At 41.8% G+C, this 20,968-nt stretch overlaps 1 protein-coding gene and 1 long non-coding RNA gene across 3 annotated transcripts in view; one reads left to right on the top strand and one right to left on the bottom strand.

Moving 5' to 3' along the window:
• Positions 1 to 20,968, bottom strand: part of HEPACAM2 (HEPACAM family member 2) — a 179,015-nt gene that overhangs the window by 29,751 nt on the left and 128,296 nt on the right. For both annotated transcript variants that reach the window (XM_089692115.1, XM_089692116.1), the window contains exons 5-6: positions 6,884 to 7,009; positions 3,788 to 3,815 (exon numbers count right to left, since the gene is read on the bottom strand). In XM_089692115.1, coding sequence (XP_089548241.1) covers positions 3,788 to 3,815; positions 6,884 to 7,009 — 154 coding nt within the window. The remainder of the gene's footprint in view (positions 1 to 3,787; positions 3,816 to 6,883; positions 7,010 to 20,968) is intronic.
• On the top strand, positions 558 to 16,771 carry LOC149450272 (uncharacterized). Its single transcript, XR_016315281.1, has 2 exons — positions 558 to 624; positions 16,417 to 16,771. It is a non-coding gene; the product is annotated as an uncharacterized LOC149450272 (long non-coding RNA).

A 20,968-nucleotide genomic window follows, 5' to 3' on the forward strand; every position in this document is an offset into this window, starting at 1 on the left:
AAAAAGATGTATAAAGGAAACACATTGGGGTCTTTTTAGCAAACATTTAAACAACATTTTGCCCAACATTCACCCATCCATGTACCAAGTCAAGCTAGAGGAAAGAGTCTCCAAGTGGAGATGACATTCCCTGACCTTCGTCTGCTCTTCAATAAGAAAAGGTCTTTACTAGAGTTGCACTGATACCCATACCGTATCGGTGCCGATACTAAGCGTTTGCACAAGAATCAGTTCTCGTGCAGATGCTCCGATACCTCAAACCGATATCTTCAGGCTCGGTTCTTTCAGCTGAAATGTAAATAAAAGAAAGCTAGCAAAAACAAAAAAAAGCCAGCAATTACCAGTTGTTAAGGAGCAGGGTTGCCCCATCTTTTACAATGACTCATTGAGCTGTCAGAGGGGTTCTCCTGCTGACAGCTGAAGTATAAACAAAAGAAATGTCCCAGCAATTGGAGTTGTAAAAAAAAGCAGCCTGACAATGTTTATCAATAACATTGCTCGGCCAGATAAAAAGAAACAGTGTTTCATTTTGTATCTTTCTGTTTATTCATCTATAGACCAAAGGTATGAACTTGTATCTGCAGATGACGTCAGTTAAAAGCAACCTGTCAAGCAAAGAAAAAGGTTGGGTTTTTTTTTGTTTTTTTTTTAATTAATTAAATGTTCCTGTTTAATGCTTATTAATTCTTAATTTACTCTAATCAGCCCTAATTAACTCTTTATTTTTCTTCTCCATTTAATTATTATTTCATTTGTGATTTTTTTTATTTCTTTTTTATAAAATATTAACAACGAAAAAATTTTTTTGTTTTTTTGCTTCATTTGTTATTATTTTTACACCTTTAACACATATTTACACATTTAACATTGAAAAAAGTTAAAAATGGAAAAAAATACATTTATTTCATTTGTAAAAAAAAACTTTTCAATGGTTTGTACCAGAATCATAATTTTAGTGTCATTTTAAAAGCGCAAATTACAGAATAAAATGTATACTTTTTATGTGCAGTAATATTATTTGTTTTTAAAATAACACTGCTAAAATAAAGAAAAAGTGTGAGTTTTTTTAGATTTGCTACAGTTAATTGTCTAAGAATTGTGAACAAAACAATATATGTATTATGTTGTTATCTTACGTAATGACAAAGTTATCGCCAAATAAACAGGTCCATAGAATAAATGTAAAAATTGCTCTGGTCCATAAGGGGTGAACAGATGTGCGAGGCAAAGTGGTTAAGGAGTGGGGCCACTGTGTCCTTAACAACTGATCACTCATTCAGCTGTCAGTGGGGTTCCACTACCGACAGCTGAAGTGTAAACAAAACAGTTGTCAGCGGAAAAAAAAAAAAGTATCAGTACTTGTGCTCCCTGTACAAAAATGGTATCGGCGCATCCCTTGTTTTTACTATTATATTCACCTTGTAAAAAAGGGAATTGAGGAGACATTGTCCTCCTGCCTACTAGAACTTACTGGATCAGCTCATCATGCATGCAGAGAGGTATCCCCACAACAAGGGAGTGGTAGTCATTTAGCCCCCCTGCTATACTGATACTAGCCTGTATGGATTTCCATTGGAGGATGCTTTGGGAGGGATACCAGGGGTCCCCCTGTCAAGCACTGGTGCCCCTTGCCGATGAACGCTGGGTTCTTCAGCACTTCTGCCACCAAGGAGGCAATGCCGACAAGCGGGGCTTATGTACAGTGGATATAAAAAGTCTACACACCCCTGTTAAAATGTCAGGTTTCTGTGATGTAAAAAAATTAGACAAAGATAAATCATTTCAGAACTTTCTCCACCTTTAATGTGACCTATAAACTGAACAACAAACTGAAATCGTTCAGGTGGAGGAAAGTAGACATTAAAAACTAAAATAATACGGTTGCATAAGTGTGCACACCCTTAAACTAATCCTTTGTTGAAGCGCCTTTTGATTTTAGTACAGCACTCAGTCTTTTTTGGGTATGAGTCTATCAGCACGGCACATCTTGACTTGGCAATATTTGCCCACTCTTCCTTGCATAAACAGTCCAAATCTGTCAGATTGCGATGGCATTTTCAATCGGATTCAGGTCTGGGCTCTGGCTGGGCCATTCCAAAACTTTAATTTTCTTCTGGTGAAGCCATTCCTTTATTGATTTGGATGTATGCTTTGGGTTGTTGTCATGTTGAAAGATGAAGTTCCTCTTCATGTTCAGCTTTCTAGCAGAAGCCTGAAGGTTTTGTGCCAATATTGACTGGTATTTGGAACTGTTCATAATTCCCTCTACCTTGACTAAGGCCCCAGTTCCAGCTGAAGAAAAACAGACCCAAAGCATGATGCTGCCACCACCATGCTTCACTGTGGGTATGGTGTTCTTTTGGTGATGTGCAGTGTTGTTTTTATGTCAAACATATCTTTTGGAATTATGGCCAAAAAGTTCAACCTTGGTTTCATCAGACCAGAACACATTTTCCCCCATGCTTTTGGGAGATTTCCAATGTGTTTTTGCAAAATTTAGTCTGGCTTGGATGTTTTTCTTATCCCATAGCCCAGACATATGAAGAATACGGAAGATTGTTGTGAAATGTACCACACAGCCAGTACTTGCCAGATATTCCTGCAGCTCCTTTAATGTTTCTGTAGGCCTCTTGGCAGCCTACCAGACCAGTTTTCTTCTCATCTTTTCATCAATTATGGAGGGATGTCCAGTTCTTGGTAATGTCACTGTTGCGCCATATTTTCTCCACTCGATGATGACTGTCTTCACTGTGTTCCATGATATATCTAATGCCTTGGAAATTCTTTTGTACCCTTCTCCTGACTGATACCTTTTAACAATGAGATCCCTCTGGTGCCTTGGAAGCTCTCTGAGGAACCATGTCAGGAAAAATGTCAGGAAAGACCTACTAGAACAGCTGAACCGTATTTGGGGTTAATCAGAGGCACTTTAAATGATAGCAGGTGTGTACTGACTCCTATTTAACATGATTGTGAATGTGATTGCTTAATTCTGAACACAGCTACAACCCCAGTTATAAGAGGATGTGCACAATTATGCAACCACATTATTTTAGTTTTTTATGTTTACCTCTCCCCTCGCCCCCCCCCCCCAAAAAAAAAAGATTTTAGTTTGTTTTTCAATTGAGTTGTACAGTTTATAGGCCACATTAAAGGTGGGAAAAGTTCTGAAATGATTTATCTTTGTCTCATTTTTTTACATCACAGAAACCTGACATTTTAACAGGGGTGTGTAGACTTTTTATATCTGCTGTACCCCCTATCTGCCTTCCATGGGGTGCATGGCGGTGGTTGATCTTTCCTTGATGAACTGGTTTTAGGGATCCTTATACCCCTAACCAGTGCACTGTGTATGCAAGAAAACATTGTAATGTGAATACACACTTGCTTTAAAATACTTTATTTCATTTTAATCATTTTTGCCTTCCAGTGTCCGGCAATGTTTGAAGACATGAGCTTCTTATCCATTGATGAGAACTCAGAGGATAGTGGAGCGTGGGTAATCATTAGTAAAAATTGATTTATTAAAGTATTTTAAAATAGTGTGTTTATGTACAGTGAACGTCTCATGAGCACACATGGTGTACTGGATATGGGTCTGAGAGATCCTTAAAACTAGTTCACCAGTGTGGGCACAAGTTGGTGATACCTTGCTACCATTCCACCAGGGAGCTCCTCTCAAAGCCCTCCACCTGAAAATGCTGAAGGGCATGCGGGTGAATTTCCTATTGTATCCTTTATATATGGACCCCATTAGATAACAGTAAAAATTCTCTGAGAAAAATACCTTCTACTTTGAAGCTTCCACTGAATTCCTAAAAGAAAGAAAAAAAAAGATTTACGTTAGCTCTGGAGTCTAGCAGAGCACAATGTAGAAATACAGAGAATGTCTATAATAGTAATATAATAATGGAGGGAATTCCAAACGGTGGTGTGAAAAAAAAGGTTGATGGCACAACTGCTACTGCTTATAGAGCAAACATAATTGGAAGCTACAGAACAGAGAGAAAAAGCCCCAAAGTTGTGCTTCTGTACATTTTCCAGTTTCTGTAGCATTGGTGTCCATTTCATTCAATAAACAAACTTTGCTATCCAAAGGAACACAAAGACCACCTTCTGGAACTGTCACTGCTGATCACCTTCTGGAAATAACAGTCATACACTCATCAGCCACTTTAATAGGTACTCAGTGCAAACACGAGGAAACAGAGGGCACACCAGACTAGTGCAGTACCTGAGAATTAACTTTAGTTAAAAAGAGATATATACTCACAAACAACTGTGTTGACAAAGGCATATCAGTATTCAAAGCATTGGCTCTGATGAAGAGGGGATCGCCCATCGAAACACGTCAGTATTTGAGGGTCTTCTCCTGCTTTGGGAGCTGACCTGGTGACGTGATTGCTTTGGATACTGATATGCCTTTGTCAACACAGTCATTTGTGAGTATAAATCTCCTTTTAACTCAATGAAGTTAATCCTCAGGTAATGCACTAGGCTGGTGCGCCCTCTGTTTCCTTGTTTTTGCAGTGAGCACTTTGGGTTTTCACCGACCCTTAGAGGGCAGCAAGACGTGTGCTGGTGTTTTCAAGGGCTAGAAGTATTTCCATCCTTTCACCACTCTTGAGCGCATGAGGCAGTTCTCTTGTACTTTATTAGGCACACCTGTTCAATTGCTTGGTAACACAAATTGCTAATCAGCCAATCACATGGCTGCAACTCAATGCATTTAGGCATCTAGACATGGTGAAGACAACTTGCTGAAGTTCAAACTGAGCATCAGAATGGGGAAGAAAGAGGATTTAAGTGACTTTGAACGTGGCATGGTTGTTGGTGCCAGATGGGCTGGTCTGAGTATTTCAAAAACTGCTGATCTACTGAGATTTTTATGCACAACCATCTCTAAGATTTACAGAAGATGGACAGAAAAAGAGAAAATATCCAGTGAGCGGCGGTTGTGTGAACGAAAATGCCTTCTTGATGTCTAAGGTCAGAGGAGAATGGGAAGACTGGTTTCTGCGACATTCAGAAGGCAGGCTCAGAATTTAGCATAAACAACACGAAAGCATGGATCCATCCTGCCTTCTATCAATGGTTCAGGCTGGTGGTGGTGGTGGTGTAATGATGTGGGGGAGATTTTCTTGGCACTAGCAAGGTGTACCTAGTAAAGTGGCCGTGGAGTGTAGATGATTTCTCTAAAGCCCAACTAAATTTTCAGCAAAAAAAATCAATTTCAATGGAAGTTGCAAAAAAAACCTATGATTTTTAAATGCCTTACTGACATCTTTTTTTATAACAGAGACCCAGCAGCATTCCAAACGTCTCTCCAGCAAACTGCCAAGAAGGTCCCTCTGCAGTGGTCTGCTAAGGCCCTCACAGAATCAAAGTTAATGTTCTCCATTTAGCAAAGCTCACTCTGGGGGAAGAAAAGTTTGGACTGGGGCACGGTTATGAAGAATAGTAAGACATTTAAACATCGTTATTTTCATACAGCCTCACCTGAAATAGATAATTTGGATGAAACTTAAAAATGGGCTTTACCGCAAATGGGCTTGACCCAAAGTCTTCCCGTATTTGACCATATTTAAAGAAATCCATGCCCCTCAAACCATACTCATCATTTCTGGTTCCAAATTAGAATTAGAATTGTGCTTTTTTTGGCCCACCAGACTTTTAAATGGGAGCACCTACGTATAAAAACATGTTTTTCAATCTTTTTCCAGACACTCCCATTATAGTCTATGGGACCAAAATCACACCATTCTTCCCCATAGAAGTTTCCTTCCTTTTTTCAGTCTTCACACAGCACAGCACTCAGTGTGGTGTGAAAGGACCCAGTAAGAATAATTGGATTTCTTCATATTGAACATTGTCAGACTTTGGGAATCAAAATGCTTCGGTGTGAATGGGGCTCAGAGTACGTCTAACAGTAAAGCTCTGTCTGTGACTACTCAAGAAAGGGGCTTTCTGACTCCTTAATTCATCAAAGCAAGTATTATGCAAGGTCTAAGTCACACTTATGATTCTGCTAATGGCACCACCTTGCCATTGCTAGAATCAACAGACTCCATTCCCAATGGATGACACTTCCTTACTGGCTGAAATGCTGCAAAAATTCACTCGATATCAAGGGAGCAGCAAAAGGAGCAAGGTCATACTGGATTAGTCAGAGAGGAATACACATAATAGGAGAAGCTAAATAGTATCATAGCATTCCTCTTGTTGGATAGTCGTTGCTAGTGTATCCAGGTACCATGGAAGTTGTGCAGACTTATTTCCTACTGCTAAAGTGAATGGGCCTTGCCAAGCACAGTGGAAAACAATTGGACACATGTGAAACCTCCAAGTGTACAAGATACTAAATGCTTGTAGGCAGGTGCAATCTGTTGTCTCCTCTGTAGGTGGCACTCTGCCTGAGTGGTACAACAGCCAGGAGAGGAAGTCAAGGGAAACATGGTTTCTCTATGGTTTCCTGGGTCATACAGCAGCGTTCTGGTTGGCTATGCTGCCTTATGTGATCTTTGGTGGCCATCTTGGGTAAGCAGAGTCTTTATAAGTCCCTGCCCCTGGCTTTTGGCTTGCATTTGCAAAGTGGCTAGTGTAGGGAGAGAGACCCCATCTATCAGGGAAAGTGACTAGTGGCTGAAAAAGATTCCAGACAGATTACGGACTGGCAATCCTGCAAGGAAGCCTCCCCACTTTGCATTCTGCCCTCTGAAACAGATGCTGTCGGCACATCTCCACTGCTACATCTGTGCATTTGAACTGAACTGTGAGTTCAGTTTGGCATTCTCCTGACCAGACCCAGCCACCACACACCATGCTGCACCTCCCCAAATGCTCTAAATATCTGACATATTTGATTTTACATCCAGCCCCTTACCTCTGTGAAGTTGATATTTCTTCCAAACAAAAAGCAGGCATATTAACAGAATAATAAATAGGGACACTCCAGTAATGGCAGCCAATGGTGATAATGAGCCTGTATCCTGTGAGAGCTTTTCAGGGTCTGCAAAAGAAAGAAAAATTATTTGGAAAAAAAAAACATTACAAAAAGAAAACTCATCAGCACTGTCTATCCCCCCAAACCCCACCTGTAACTGAAATATCACTTCTTGATGTTGAAACATCCCAAACCTGCAGCACTGCTCAAGCTGCTCCCTTCACTTGTCTACAGACAGGTAAGGTGCCAGCTCAAGAAAGTCCATCTTTGCTCATTGTGAAAGAGAATAGAGCCATAGTCCAAAATCTGCTCCTCCGAGTAATTATATTAAACTATTGACAATGTAGCTGCAACCAAGATGTCTCCACCGAAAAACCAACACCCTTAATGCGTTTTACCATCAGTGGCTGGATCTCCTTGTGAGCACAGCATTCATGGTGAAACACATTCAGGAGGTGCTGTTTATCATGATGGTTGCAGCTACATTGTTGATGACTGACTAGAATTACTTGGAAAAGCAGAGATTGGAGTACGGATCTCATTCATTTATTCTCTATCATTTCTTGATGGATGGGCCCTTTAAAACAGAGCAGAAGTAAATTTTCCATTATCTACTGACAGAATACAACGAAGAGGAAGTGCATTAGCTTCAGCCTTGGTGGAATCAACCCTTTGAGGACCGAAAGATTTTGGAACGCCAAAAGAATCAATTGTTTTGTTTTTAAAGTTCGTACACTTCAGTTGCTGTAACTAAGCCATTTCATGAAATAATTGGCAAAAAGCTAGATCCATTTGTTGTTTGTTGATAAGAACTAATATTTTAACTCAAACCAAAAAAAAAAAAGAGTTTTAAGTTCTTAATCAGATAATACACGCAATTAAAAACATGGGACAAATACGTCCCTTGGTCCTCAAAGGGTTTTTAATATAGGTAACCTATTCAGCCTCAAAAAGTGACATACAGTACAATACATACATAGAATAATACTGCCAGGGAATCAATGAGTCATGAGGGCAATGTAAATATCCCTTTTCCAAGTTCCCCTTTTCCCATCATAGGAAGCACTGGAGGGATCTCCAAGCACAGAACATTACCAGCAAACATTGAAGTGGACCTTGACTGGCCCTCACCCCCCTGATGCCATACTGGCCTAGGTGAGCATAGCATGTCATGCCCTCATAGCCTCCTGGAATATCTACAACAGGATATCCCAGGAGGTTGCAGAAGTAGGACAAAAAGCAGCTAGTGCACATCATTGTGGGCCAGCTGCCGGAACCCATATGACCAACGTGGACATGATGGCGACACTGAACCTGGGCTGTTACACCTGACCAGCAGATCACAACAGGACAACCATCAATCTGATGGGCAGGTGAGTCTGCGAATCTAGGACAACTCTTCAGGATAGGTAAAACAAAAAAAGGGGTGGGGGGGGGGAAGTACCTTTTTAAGTATCTAGGTGGTACAAAACACAAAAGCTCCAAGTTGTCACACAATTTTCTAAATTTTCTCATTATAACCAAAAACGTAAATATATTTTATTGGGATCTTATGCGATAGACCAACACAAGTGGAAGGAAAGTGATAAATGGTTTTCAAAATATTTTACAAATAAATATCTGAAAAGTGTGGCGGCATTTGTATTCACACCCCCCCCCCCCCCCGGAGTTAATGCTTTGTAGGACCCCCTTTCGCTGCAGCTACGGTTGCAAGTCTTTTGGGTAGAAATCTCTACCAGATTTGCACAACTAGAGAGTAAAATGTTGCTCACTCTTCTTTGCGGAATATCTCAAGCTCTGTCAGATTGGATGGAGAGCGTCTGTGAACAGCAATTCTCAAGTCTTGCCACAAATTCTTATTTGGATTTAGGTCTGGACTTTGACTGGGCCATTCTAACACATGAATATGCTTTGATCTAAACCATTCCATTGTAGCTCTGGCTGGATGTTTTGGGTTGTTGTCTTGCTGGAAGGTGAACCTCCACCCCAGTCTCAAGGCTAATTTATTTATGATACTTATATAGTGCCGTCAATTTGCGCAGTCCTTTACATATCTATTGTACATTCACATCCATCCTTTACCCTCAAGGGGCATACAATCTAAGGTCCCTAACTCCCATTCATACATACTCATACTAGGGCCAATTTAGACAGGATCCAATTCACCTACCAGCATGTCTTTGGAGGGTGGGAGGAAACTGGAGTACCTGGAGGAAACCCATGCAGGCACAGGGAGAACATACAAACTCCAGGCAGGTGGTGCTGTGGTTGGGATTTGAACCAATGACCCCATTACTGCCAGGCGGAAGTGTTAACCCATTTAGCCACTGTGCTGCCCCATGCAGACTCTAACAGGTTTTTTTCTAAGATTGCCCTGTATTTGGCTCCATCCATCTTCCCATCACCTCTGACCAGCTTCCCTGTCTCTGCTGTGGAAAAACATCCCCACAACATGATGCTGCCACCACCATGTGGGGATGGTATGTTCAGGGTGATATGCAGTATTAGTTTTCCGCCACACATAGGGTTTTGCTTTTAGGACAAAAAGTTCAATTTTGGTCTCATCTGACCAGAGCCCCTTCTTCCACATGTTTGCTGTGTCCCCCACATGGTTTCTCACAAACTGCAAATGGGACTTCTTATGGTTTTTTTTAACAATGGCTTTCTTCTTGCCACTCTTCCATAAAGGTCATATTTGTGGAGTGCATGACTAATAGTTGTCCTGTGGACAGATTCTCCCACCTGAGCTGTGGATCTCTGAAGCTCCTCCACAGTTACCATGGGCCTCATGGCTGCTTCTCTAAATAATGCTCTCCTTGTCCGGCCTGTCAGTTTAGGTGGACGGCCATGTCTTGGTAGGTTTGCAGTTGTGCCATACTCTTTCCATTTTCGGATGATGGATCGAACAGTGCTCCGTGAAATGTTCAAAACTTGGGATATTTTTTATAACCTAACCCTGCTTTAAACTTATCCACAACTTTATCCCCAACCCGTCTGGTCTGTTCTTTGGCCTTCATGATGTTTGTTCACTAATGTTTTATAACAAACCTCTGAGGGCTTCACAGAACAGCTGTATTTATACTGATTATAAATTACACACAGGTGGACTCTATTTACTAATTAGGTGACTTCTGAAGGCAATTGGTTCCACTAGATTTTAGTTAGGGGTGTCAGAGTAAAGGAAGCTGAATACAAATGCACGCCCCACTTTTCAGATATTTATTTTTAAAAAAGTTTGACAACCATTTATCATTTTCCTTCCACTTCACAGTTATGTGCCACTTTGTGTTGGTCTATCACATAAAATCCCCAAAAAATACATTTATGTTTTTGATTGTAACATGACAAAATGTGGAAAATTTCAAGAGGTATGAATACTTTTTCAAGGCACTGTATATATATTACATTACATTTTCTTACTGCGTAGGGGTAATATGTACCTCTTACTCATTCACATCGAGGGGCGATATCTGGGCCCCCCTTGTTATTATAAAGGGCTTCCAATATTTCAGTAAGCCCACCCCCAACCACTGGTCCAGGATTGTGGGGAACATTAGAACCCCATGGCAAGATACCTCCTCCATGTTGAGGGCATGTGGTCTGGTATGGTTCAGGATGGGGGGTGGGGGTACACTCATCCTCCATCCTTTCCTGGCTAACCAGGCAGCTTGCTCAGATAACAGGTCACCCTAAAACGAATACCAGAGCAAAGAAACCTGGTATTAATTGGGGAAAGGGGGACCTCCACGCTTTTTTATTTGAACTATCCCCAGTTCCCTTGCTTACAAATCAGTTATTATTCAATTAAAGAATATTACTGAAATTAATTCTGTAGGGGGGTTAGAAAAAATATGTTCTGGGTGTCAAATATGCTGGATGGGCCACACATCATTTTTTAAAACTCTCTTCAGCTTATCGTACTGATTACGCTAATACACCATGAGCTGTAGGTAGGTCCAGTGCTTCCACTAGGCAAACTAGGCAACCACCTAAGGTGCACTGCCACCTAGGGGCTCCAGGGCGCAACACAGGCTGGCACTCTCTCTGTGTGGGACGTCACCACAACATGAATAATCCTTCAGTTGGGAGGAGGGGCTGCACAGGGTAGAAAGAATGGACAGAGGAAGATGCCTGGTGTCTGGGGCCAGTGTAGCAGCTAAGCTGCCACTCCTTCCAGTATTCCTCTCAGACTCAGTCCCTTACTATAAGCCAGCTGGCCGCTACTGATCACTGTGGAGTTCCAGCCCTTCTCTTCCTATACATCAGTGGAGGCAGAGCTGTGCCTGTGGAGGAAGGTAATGTCTGACTTTGATGTCTTGTGTCTGTGTGAGTGTGACCCGGTCAGCCAGACATCCATCATACGTGCAATGTGTCAGTGAGTGATGACATCATCACGATCCCTCAGCCTGCTCTTCTAGTGCCTGCTGGGCCTGCTGATCTGTGTCAATGTTGGTGGTGGTGTGTTGTGTCGGATCTGTCACTGTGTGGGATCGCTCAGTTCAGCTGGCTGCTGTCACAGCGTTTTATCTCCCCCCATTTCCTGGGGAATTCCAGCCTGGAATCTGTCAGAGTGTGGACCCATCATCCTCCACTCACTGCAACTGTCACCCTGTCACTCCCAGCCACAGATCAACTGTCACCCTGCCACTGCCAGCCACAGATACAGTCCATCCGTGACACTGATATTATCCTTAATATTAGTGCTGGTGGCATCTTATGGCACTTATTTTTGCAAATTAAAAGAAATTTAGCAGTTTTGTGTTTTGTTGATTTATTATTTTCTATTTGGGGGGGGGGAACGCAGTAGATGGTCTTGCCTAGGGCACAAAATAGTCTAGCAGCGGCCCTGGCTGTAGATATAATCACTTTTAGCAGGGGTTCCCCGAGCAGCTGCAATTTATGACGGTTGAAATAGACCGCTTTGTCCTAGCAAATCAACATGCCCTGGATATGGACTACTTCTAGTTCAGTTCTCATGTCCCCGCAGCTGTTAGCCATTTGTTACAATGGTTTGGTAGGTAATAATGCTGAGTGATCGATAATCCAGCCAAGCGGATATAAGCCTCTACAGTAGTCAGATCATCTCCTGCTGAATACTATTTTATTGTTTGCAGTACTCCAGTTCATTTATATGTATGATCCTATTGTTCAGCTGTCACTCTGCAGTGTACTCTGCTGCTGTGTACTGATACTGTGTCACTGTCAGCAAACAGCTACCGACACTCCTGTTTACCTTAATAATAAATGAGTGTACACGCTATTCTCGACAGACCGGTCTGCTCAGGCAAGGAAAACACTGACACCGTCACACTGGGAAAATACTTCATAGTGGATCTTAGTGGATAGTATATACATTTTTACTGTTTAGCTAAAGGGTTGCTTATATATACACACATAACATAGAAAAACACACAACGCTACAAAACCCATTATTGTAAGAGGTGCCTGTCATTCGAAATAATAAAGCCTCATGCACACTGGGCTTAAAAAAAGTCTATTTTTACTGGCGTTTGGCTTTTTTTTTCAACCTGTAAAATCCCCTTCATGTAAGCCTATGTGTCCATGCACACATCATTGTTTAGAGGCTGCAAAAAAAAACATCACCAGCGTGTTCCGGACTGGAGCTTTTGAGCAGTATATATGCATCTAATCATGCATAAACCCTAGGCGTGTCTGTATGTTAATGCATTCCAGTTGTAAGAATACATTAATATTCTGGCCAATGGAATCCATTAAAGTGATACTAAACCAAGGACCCTGCATTCTCTATATCTGGTTTCCCAGGACCCTGCATTCACTATATCTGGTCTCCCCGGACCCTGCATTCACTATATCTGGTCTCCAGAGACCCTGTATTCACATATCTGGACTCCCCGGATCCTGTATTCACTATATCTGGTCTCCCCAGACCCTGCATTCACTATATCCGGTCTCCCCAGACCCTGCATTCACTATATCCGGTCTCCCCAGACCCTGCATTCACTATATCTGGTCTCTCAGGACCCTGCATTCACTATATCTGGTCTCCCCAGACCCTGCATTCACTATATCTGGTCTCCTTGGACTCTTCATTCACTATATCTGGTCTCCCCGGACCCTGCATTCACTATATCTGGTCTCCCCGGACTCTTCATTCACTATATCCGCTCTCCCCGGACCCTGCATTCACTATATCCGGTCTCCCAGGACCCTGCATTCACTATATCTGGTCTCCCTGGACCCTGCATTCACTATATCTGGTCTCCCCGGACCCTGCATTCACTATATCTGGTCTCCCAGGACCCTGCATTCACTATATCTGATCTCCCGGACCCTGTATTCACTATATCTGGTCTCCCCGGATCCGGCATTCACTATATCTGGTCTCCTCGGACCCTGCATTCACTATATCTGGTCTCCCCGGACCCCGCATTCAATATATATGCTCTCCCCAGACCCCGCATTCACTATATCTGCTCTCCCCAGACCCCGCATTCACTATATCTGCTCTCCCCAGACCCCGCATTCACTATATCTGGTCTCCCCAGACCCGGGGGCCCCATGGGTTGTCAGTCCGCCCCTGGTGATGACTGAGGTCTGTCTCCCTGCTGGGCTGTCACAGTTACTTCTAAAGCCCCAGTGAAATCCTTTACCCCAGCCTGGCTGTGTTGTCGTCAGGGATGTATGAAGTTTAAGTGTTACTAAACCCAGGACCCTGCATTCACTATATCCGGTCTCCCCGGACCCTGCATTCACTATATCCGGTCTCCCCGGACCCTGCATTCACTATATCCGCTCTCCCAGGACCCTGCATTCACTATATTTGGTCTCCCCGGACCCTGCATTTACAATATCCGCTCTCCCCGGACCCTGTATTCACTATATCTGGTCTCCCCGGACCCTGCATTCACTATATCTGGTCTCCCCGGACCCTGCATTCACTATATCCAGTCTCCTCAGACTCTGCATTCACTATATCTGATCTCTCCGGACCCTGCATTCACTATATCTGGTCTCACTGGACCCTGCATTCACTAAATCTGGTCTCCCCGCACCCTGCATTCACTAATTCCAGTCTCCGACAGTACACACGACATGGAAATGCAATTATTTTAGTAAATATAAACTGCTAAATACCTTTTCTCATCAGCAGTATTGTAACTTCTATCAGTGTCCAGCAGAGCACTGGTTAAAGCTTGTAGGTGGCGTTTTCATTCTGCTCTAGGATGCAGGACCCCTGACCTTTGTCTGGACAGCGCTGCTTGGCCCTGTGCCAAATACATGCACACTCCCAAGAAAAAAAAACTCTCTCTAGCAATACACACCAAACTGAGCATGTGCAGAGTGTCTCCAAACCTCTGTTCTATCAGGAGATATTTAGGGGACAATGAAAGAAGGAAAAGGGAATCAAACATTGTTTTTACACAATGCAGAGGATGAACCCCTTAGGTTCCACAGTGAGTATAACAAGCATGCTTTACTGCATATACAGACTGATTGTACTGTTGTGGGTTTAGTAACACTTTATTGCCCAAATACTTGACACCCCTAAATGAGTGTGCAATACGTGGCTCTAGGCACATTTTTTAAGCAGTGTTCTCTTGCCAGAATCTCTGATGTTTAGAGGAGAAAAGCAAATGCCCTGTGTGCATTTTTGGCCAGAAAGACTTCAATGGGAGTGCCTCAAAAACTGCAGCTTCTGCTGTTTGGGTGACGGGGCTGCTGATAAAACAGTACGGGGCCCGGGCCCCATCAAATGGAGGGCTGCCAGAACTGCTTTATTGCTGACACTTCTGACTCTTGTGGACCATCTAGTATCTGCCCTGACATCCCCCCACCACCACTCTGATGACCCCCCCGCTGCCAGGTCCCCTCACAGCGCTGGCGGCTTCCCTCCTCTACTTTCCTGCCAGAAGCTGCTGTGGGCACACAGGGGATGTTTCAGGATGAAAAACAGGGGAAGGGGACGGTAATTATGTGATATTTACCAGCCCCTCCTTTCCTGAATGAACACAACGAGCAATTGGTACCAATCACTCCTGTGTCCAGGGACGGACTGACCATTCGAGCACTCGGTCACTGCCCGAGGGCCCAGGGTCAGTAGGGGGCCCCATGAGATTTGGCTTTCATTGGCTTTTTCATAGGCTTTTTTGGGTGCAGGCAAGGACACAGGGGCCCCATGAACCCCTATTGCCGGGGGGCCCCATGAGTTGTCAGTCCGCACCTCCCTGTGTCCATTCATCTCTGAATTATAGTAAACTCTGTTCACTATGCGTCAGCTTGTGCACAAACATGAAGGCTCAGAGCGCTTCCTATTCATTCATCTGTGCAGTGCAGCTGAGGCTACAGGGAAGGGGACTGATGAATCTATGTCCTCATTCCCTTTCTCTGTCTCAAATGCGAGACATCAGGGGTCTGTTTAGCCCACCATAACTCCCCAACAGGGAAGTAAAAATGCAAATAAAGAAATAAAATTCTAAAACGTAAAATTAAAAAAAAAATCCAAAAATAATTAAGGACTTGTTCAAATGTGCTTTGATCTCTGAAGAGCATTCAGCATTTGGATCCCTCTTCAGAGAGTATTTGACAGGAGGTGAGGAGGCATATTGCTTGCTCACTGCCTGGTGTAACCCCGCACTACCTAACAACTGAGAGCTTTGTGCGTGATAGCGGGGGGCGCTTGCAGAGCAAAGCTATTCACTTGAATGAATATTGTTCGATGAGGTCATCATTTCTGCCATGGCTGTGAACAGGGGCGGACTGACCATTTGGAAACTCGGGCACTGCCCGAGGGCCCGGGGTCAGTAGGGGGCCCCATGAGATGCCCCTGGTACCTTTTTCATAGGCTTTTTTGAGTTTGGGCAAGGACACAGGGGCCCCATGATCCCCTATTGCCCGGGGGCCCCATGAGTTGTCAGTCCGCCCCTGGCTGTGAAGCATAATAACATGGTAGTGGTGTTTTAGCAAAAATATAATTTGATATTTTTGGAGGAGGGGGGGGGGGCTGTTAGGTAGGCTGTACAGGTCCCGTGAATTCTAAAAGTAGCCTTGGTGACAGACACTAGGTCCTGTGCCATCATCCTATTTAGCTAACTGCCACTTCCGGGTGCAGGCAGTCAGCTACTGATGTCCCACCAGGCCTGCCCCCCACCCGATTTATGTGCCCAATCTTGCAGCCTCCTGGGAGATGTGATGTATCCCAGGACTGGGAAAACATCATTCTGGCCTGGGCCACAATGGCAGTGGGGGATGGGGACAAATAAAAAATAAATACATAAATGCAATTCTGCTTGGGGAGGGGGTGTTGCGTTATGAAGTTCGGCTTTAAGAACCAAGTTTGTTGCCTGATTCTAGATGTGACTTTGTTCCTCTATATTCATCGCCTCGTGGGGTTCTTTTTTGTTCCACTGGTTTAAATCCAACTGAGATTGATATTTCCATTTAAGTTGGAGCCCAGCAGGATGAATCATTGACTGCTTTCTTATTTCTCTAAGGTCCTCTGGAAAAAAAAAAACCTTTTAATGGCCGCCTTCCAAAACACGACTCCTCCAATACACCGCGGCCACCATTCCAATCTCACCAGGCTGCAAAATGAACAAGGAGGTCAAGCAACGATCTATGGTGATGATTTTCCGAACAAAAATGGAATACCTGTTCGGTTGTTTCAATTAAACCCAGGCATGTTATTGCAAAGAGCGTAGGTGTAACACATGGAGGGGATCCTTCTAGAAGAGCCTGGAATGACCTGACAGATGGCTGGAGTAAAACTGTAAAAAATTAATGCGCTGTGTTATTTCCCTTTGAGACGCTCTGTTTACTTACTATAATAAATGCATTAAACTTATTAAAGCCATGTTGTATTAGTGGTTTGTTGTTGACACAAAATAACGCCTGTGTATAACATCAATAGGGCAATCAGAACAGAAAATTCTTCAGGTTTTGCAAACACTGCTTGTTGGGAAGCCAATACCCTCCCACCAAAGGGCAAGCGGGTTAAATGCCAACTGCTCCCGAGTGATGTGCCAGCTACCGGTGGGCATGAGAGATTTTAATCACCTGCCTCTTATACCTTTTGAAGTCTATGATTTTTCAGCGCTGAGCGAACTGAGCTATGATTTCAGCGCTGAGCGAACTATTGGCGCTTTATAAATACTGTATAATAATAATAATAATAATAATGATTTTTCCCTGAGCTGCCTCCTCTCACTAGACCAAAGTAGACGGTCCTGTTCCCATAGCTGGAATCTTCATTTGTTTTCTAAGTGCTGCTTCACACCAGCAGCCTTCTCACATGGAAGAAAAATATATTTTAAATATGTTTTATAAATATTCTTCCCAAATATATTGACATATATTTGAAATACTACAATTTTGGCTGTATTCAATATATTAAAAAAAAAAAATTATATATATACACATATATATATATACACATATATATATATATACACATATATATACACACACATATATATATATATATATATACACATATATATACACACACATATATATATACACATATATATACACACACATATATATATACACATATATATACACACACATATATATATACACATATATATATATATACACACACATATATATATATATATATATACACACACACACATATATATATATATACACACATATATATATATATATATACATACACACACACATATATACAGTTGCAAGAAAAAGTATGTGAACCCCTTGGGATTACGTGGAGTTTTGCATGAATCGGGCATAAAATGTGCTCTGAACATCATCTAAGTCACAACAATAGAAGAACACAGTCTGCGGAACATAATACTATACAAACATTAGATGTTGCCATGGTTTAATTGCACATAACATGTAAACATTCACAGTGCAGGGAGGAAAAAGTATGTGAGGCCCTACCTTAATGACTTCTCCCAGAGCTAATTGGAGCCAGGAGTGAGCCAACCTTGACTCCAATCAGTGTGATGATATTGGATGTGTTGCTGACAGCTGTCCTGGCCTTAAAAAAAACACACACCTGTTTTGGGTTTACTGGTTTCAAGAAGCACTGTCTGATGTGAACCATGCCTCACAGAAAAGAGCATTCAGAAGACCTACGATCAAGAATTGTTGACTTGCATGAAGCTGGAAAAGGTTACAAAAGTATCTCCAAAAGCCTTGATGTTCATGTGTCCACGGTAAGACAGACTGTCTACAAATGGAGAAAGTTTAGCACTGTTGCTACTCACCCTAGGCATGGTCATCCTGTAAAAATGACTGCAAGAGCACAGCGCAGAATGCTGCATGAGGTAAAGAAGAATCCCAGAGTGTCAGCTAAAGACCTACAGAAATCTCTGGCACATGCTAACATTTTTGTTCACTCGTCTACAATAAGGAAAACATTCAACAAGAATGGAGTACATGGGAGGACACCACGGAGGAAGCCATTGCTGTCCAAAAAGAATATTGCAGCAAGTTTGAAGTTTGCAAAAGAGCACCTGGATGTTCCACAGCACTACTGGCAAAATATACTGTGGACAGATGAAACCAAGATTGAGTTGTTTGGGAAGAACACACAACACTATGTGTGGAGAAAAAAAGGCACAGCACACCAACATCAAAACCTCATCCCCACTGTAAAACATGGCGGAGGGAGCATCATGGTTTGGGGCTGCTTTGCTGCCTCAGGGCCTGGACGGATTGTTGTCATTGATGGGAAAATGAATTCCAGAGTTTATGAAGACATTTTGCAGGAAAACATACGACCATCTGTCTGCCAACTGAAGCTCCGCAGAGGATGGGTGATGCAACAGGATAATGGCCCAAAGCATACAAGTAATTCAACAAAACAATGGCTGCAACAGCACAGAATACGCCTCCTGGAGTGGCCCAGTCAGAGTCCTGAGCTCAACCCGATTGAAATGCTGTGGCATGACCTTAAGAGAGCGATTCACACCAGACATCCCAAGAATATTGCTACACTGAAACAGTTTTGTGAAGAGGAGTGGTCCAAAAGTACTCCAGATCGTTGTGCAGGTCTGATCTGCAACTACAGGAAACGTTTGGTTGAGGTTATTGCTGCCAAAGGAGGGTCAACCAGTTATTAAGTCCAAAGGTTCACATACTTTTTCCTCCCTGCATTGTGAATGTTTACATGTTATGTGCAATTAAACCATGGCAACATCTAATGTTTGTGTAGTATTATGTTCAGCAGACTGTGTTCTTCTATTGTTGTGACTTAGATGACGTTCAGAGCACATTTTATGCCCAATTCATGCAAAACTCCACGTAATCCCAAGGGGTTCACATACTTTTTCTTGCAACTGTATATATACACACACACACATATATATATATATATACACACACACACATATATATATATACACACACACACACACATATATATATATGTTCCTTTTTTTCTAAATATATTGAATACAGCTAAATTGTAGTATTTCAAATATATGTCAATATATTTGGGAAGAACATTTATAAAATATATTTAAAATGTATATGGCTGTATTCAAAATATATATATAAATATATATATATATATATATATATATATACACATATACACTGTACGTCGGAATGCATTATTACAAAGTACATGAAAAATATTTTTAAAAACACATTTTCAAATATACTGTATGCTGTTAAAAATACATTCAATCTACATATTTGGAATGCACTTACAAATATATGTAAAAATGTGTTAACATCACTTTTTTATATGGTAAAAAAAATCTTAAGAATATATTTTAAAGAAATATATTTTTACAAATATTTTTCATATATTTTGTAATATATAAAAAACGCATTTCAACATGCACAGTATATATATATATATATATATATATACACATGTATAGAAAATATATATATATATATATATATATTGAATATAACCAAAATTGTAGTATTTCAAATATATGTCAATATATTTTGGAAGAATATTTTTAAAATATATTTAAAATATATTTGTCTTCCATGTGGGTTGGTCTGCATTGGGCAGTGTTAGGGCAATTTTCTTTGGTTCACGTCAATGCACTGCCGTGATGTGAACTGAGGGCATAGGACTGTGTTGGCATGCGCTGAAAAAAAAGTAGGACCTGTTGCGTTTTGCTTAGCATGTTATGTCATGCTGGAACATATTGCAACATGTTACAGGACATATGAATTACATACAACATGAAGAGGAGAGTAAGTCTTCATGTACGCGGGACATTTGTTAACTCTGGTAATGTTAGCTGTGTAAAGTCACGTTAAAAACGCAAGTTTTTCAGCATTTTTGCATTAGCTTTTAGCGGCATTTTGCCGCGTTTTGCCGCGTTTGAGGTTTTTAGCATTTTTTTACCCCCCAAAATTTTTTTAGGGTAAAAAAAATCATAAACGCCACTTTGCCGCATTTTGCTGTGTTTATCAGCGTTACAGCGTTTTTAAAGCTAAAAACTCCTCTAGAAACCCACCAGTTCTGGTTTTTTGGTACCAGCCATAAAACGTCCCAGCCAAAAAAACGTTGATTCCAGTGTATGTGTGTATGGACACATAGGATAATATGCTGGGGGGTTTACTGGCTGTAGAAAAAACATCAAAAGCCAAAAAAAGCAGCTATAAAAACGTGCAGTGTGCATGTGGACTTAGGGGGATGTAAGTGGTCCATATAGTAAACTTGGTGTAGAGTTATTCACTTTCAGGTCATTACAGAGGACAAGGGGACACTTCTTATGCCTGGAGGAAAAGAGATTTAACCTCTAAATACGGAAAGGATTCTTCACAGTAAGAGCTGTGAAAACGTGGAATAGATTCCCTCAGGAACTTGTCCTGGGCAGCTCAGTCGAATAGCTCGATGTGTTCCTAAATGTACAAAATATAACTGGTTATTAATTTTTAAAGACACCAGGGATCGTTGATCCAAGGAATATCCAATTGCCTCCCGGGGAATCAGGAAGGATTTTTTCCCCCATTGGAGCAAATTCAATCATGCTTTATTGGGGGTTTTCTTTACCTTCCTCTGAATCAACTAAGGGTATAGGATAGTGTGTATGGAGG

Source organism: Staurois parvus, unplaced genomic scaffold (assembly GCF_062004578.1).
Source record: "Staurois parvus isolate SC_StPar_1 unplaced genomic scaffold, SC_StPar_1.0 ptg000576l, whole genome shotgun sequence".
NCBI classification, from domain to species: domain Eukaryota; kingdom Metazoa; phylum Chordata; class Amphibia; order Anura; family Ranidae; genus Staurois; species Staurois parvus.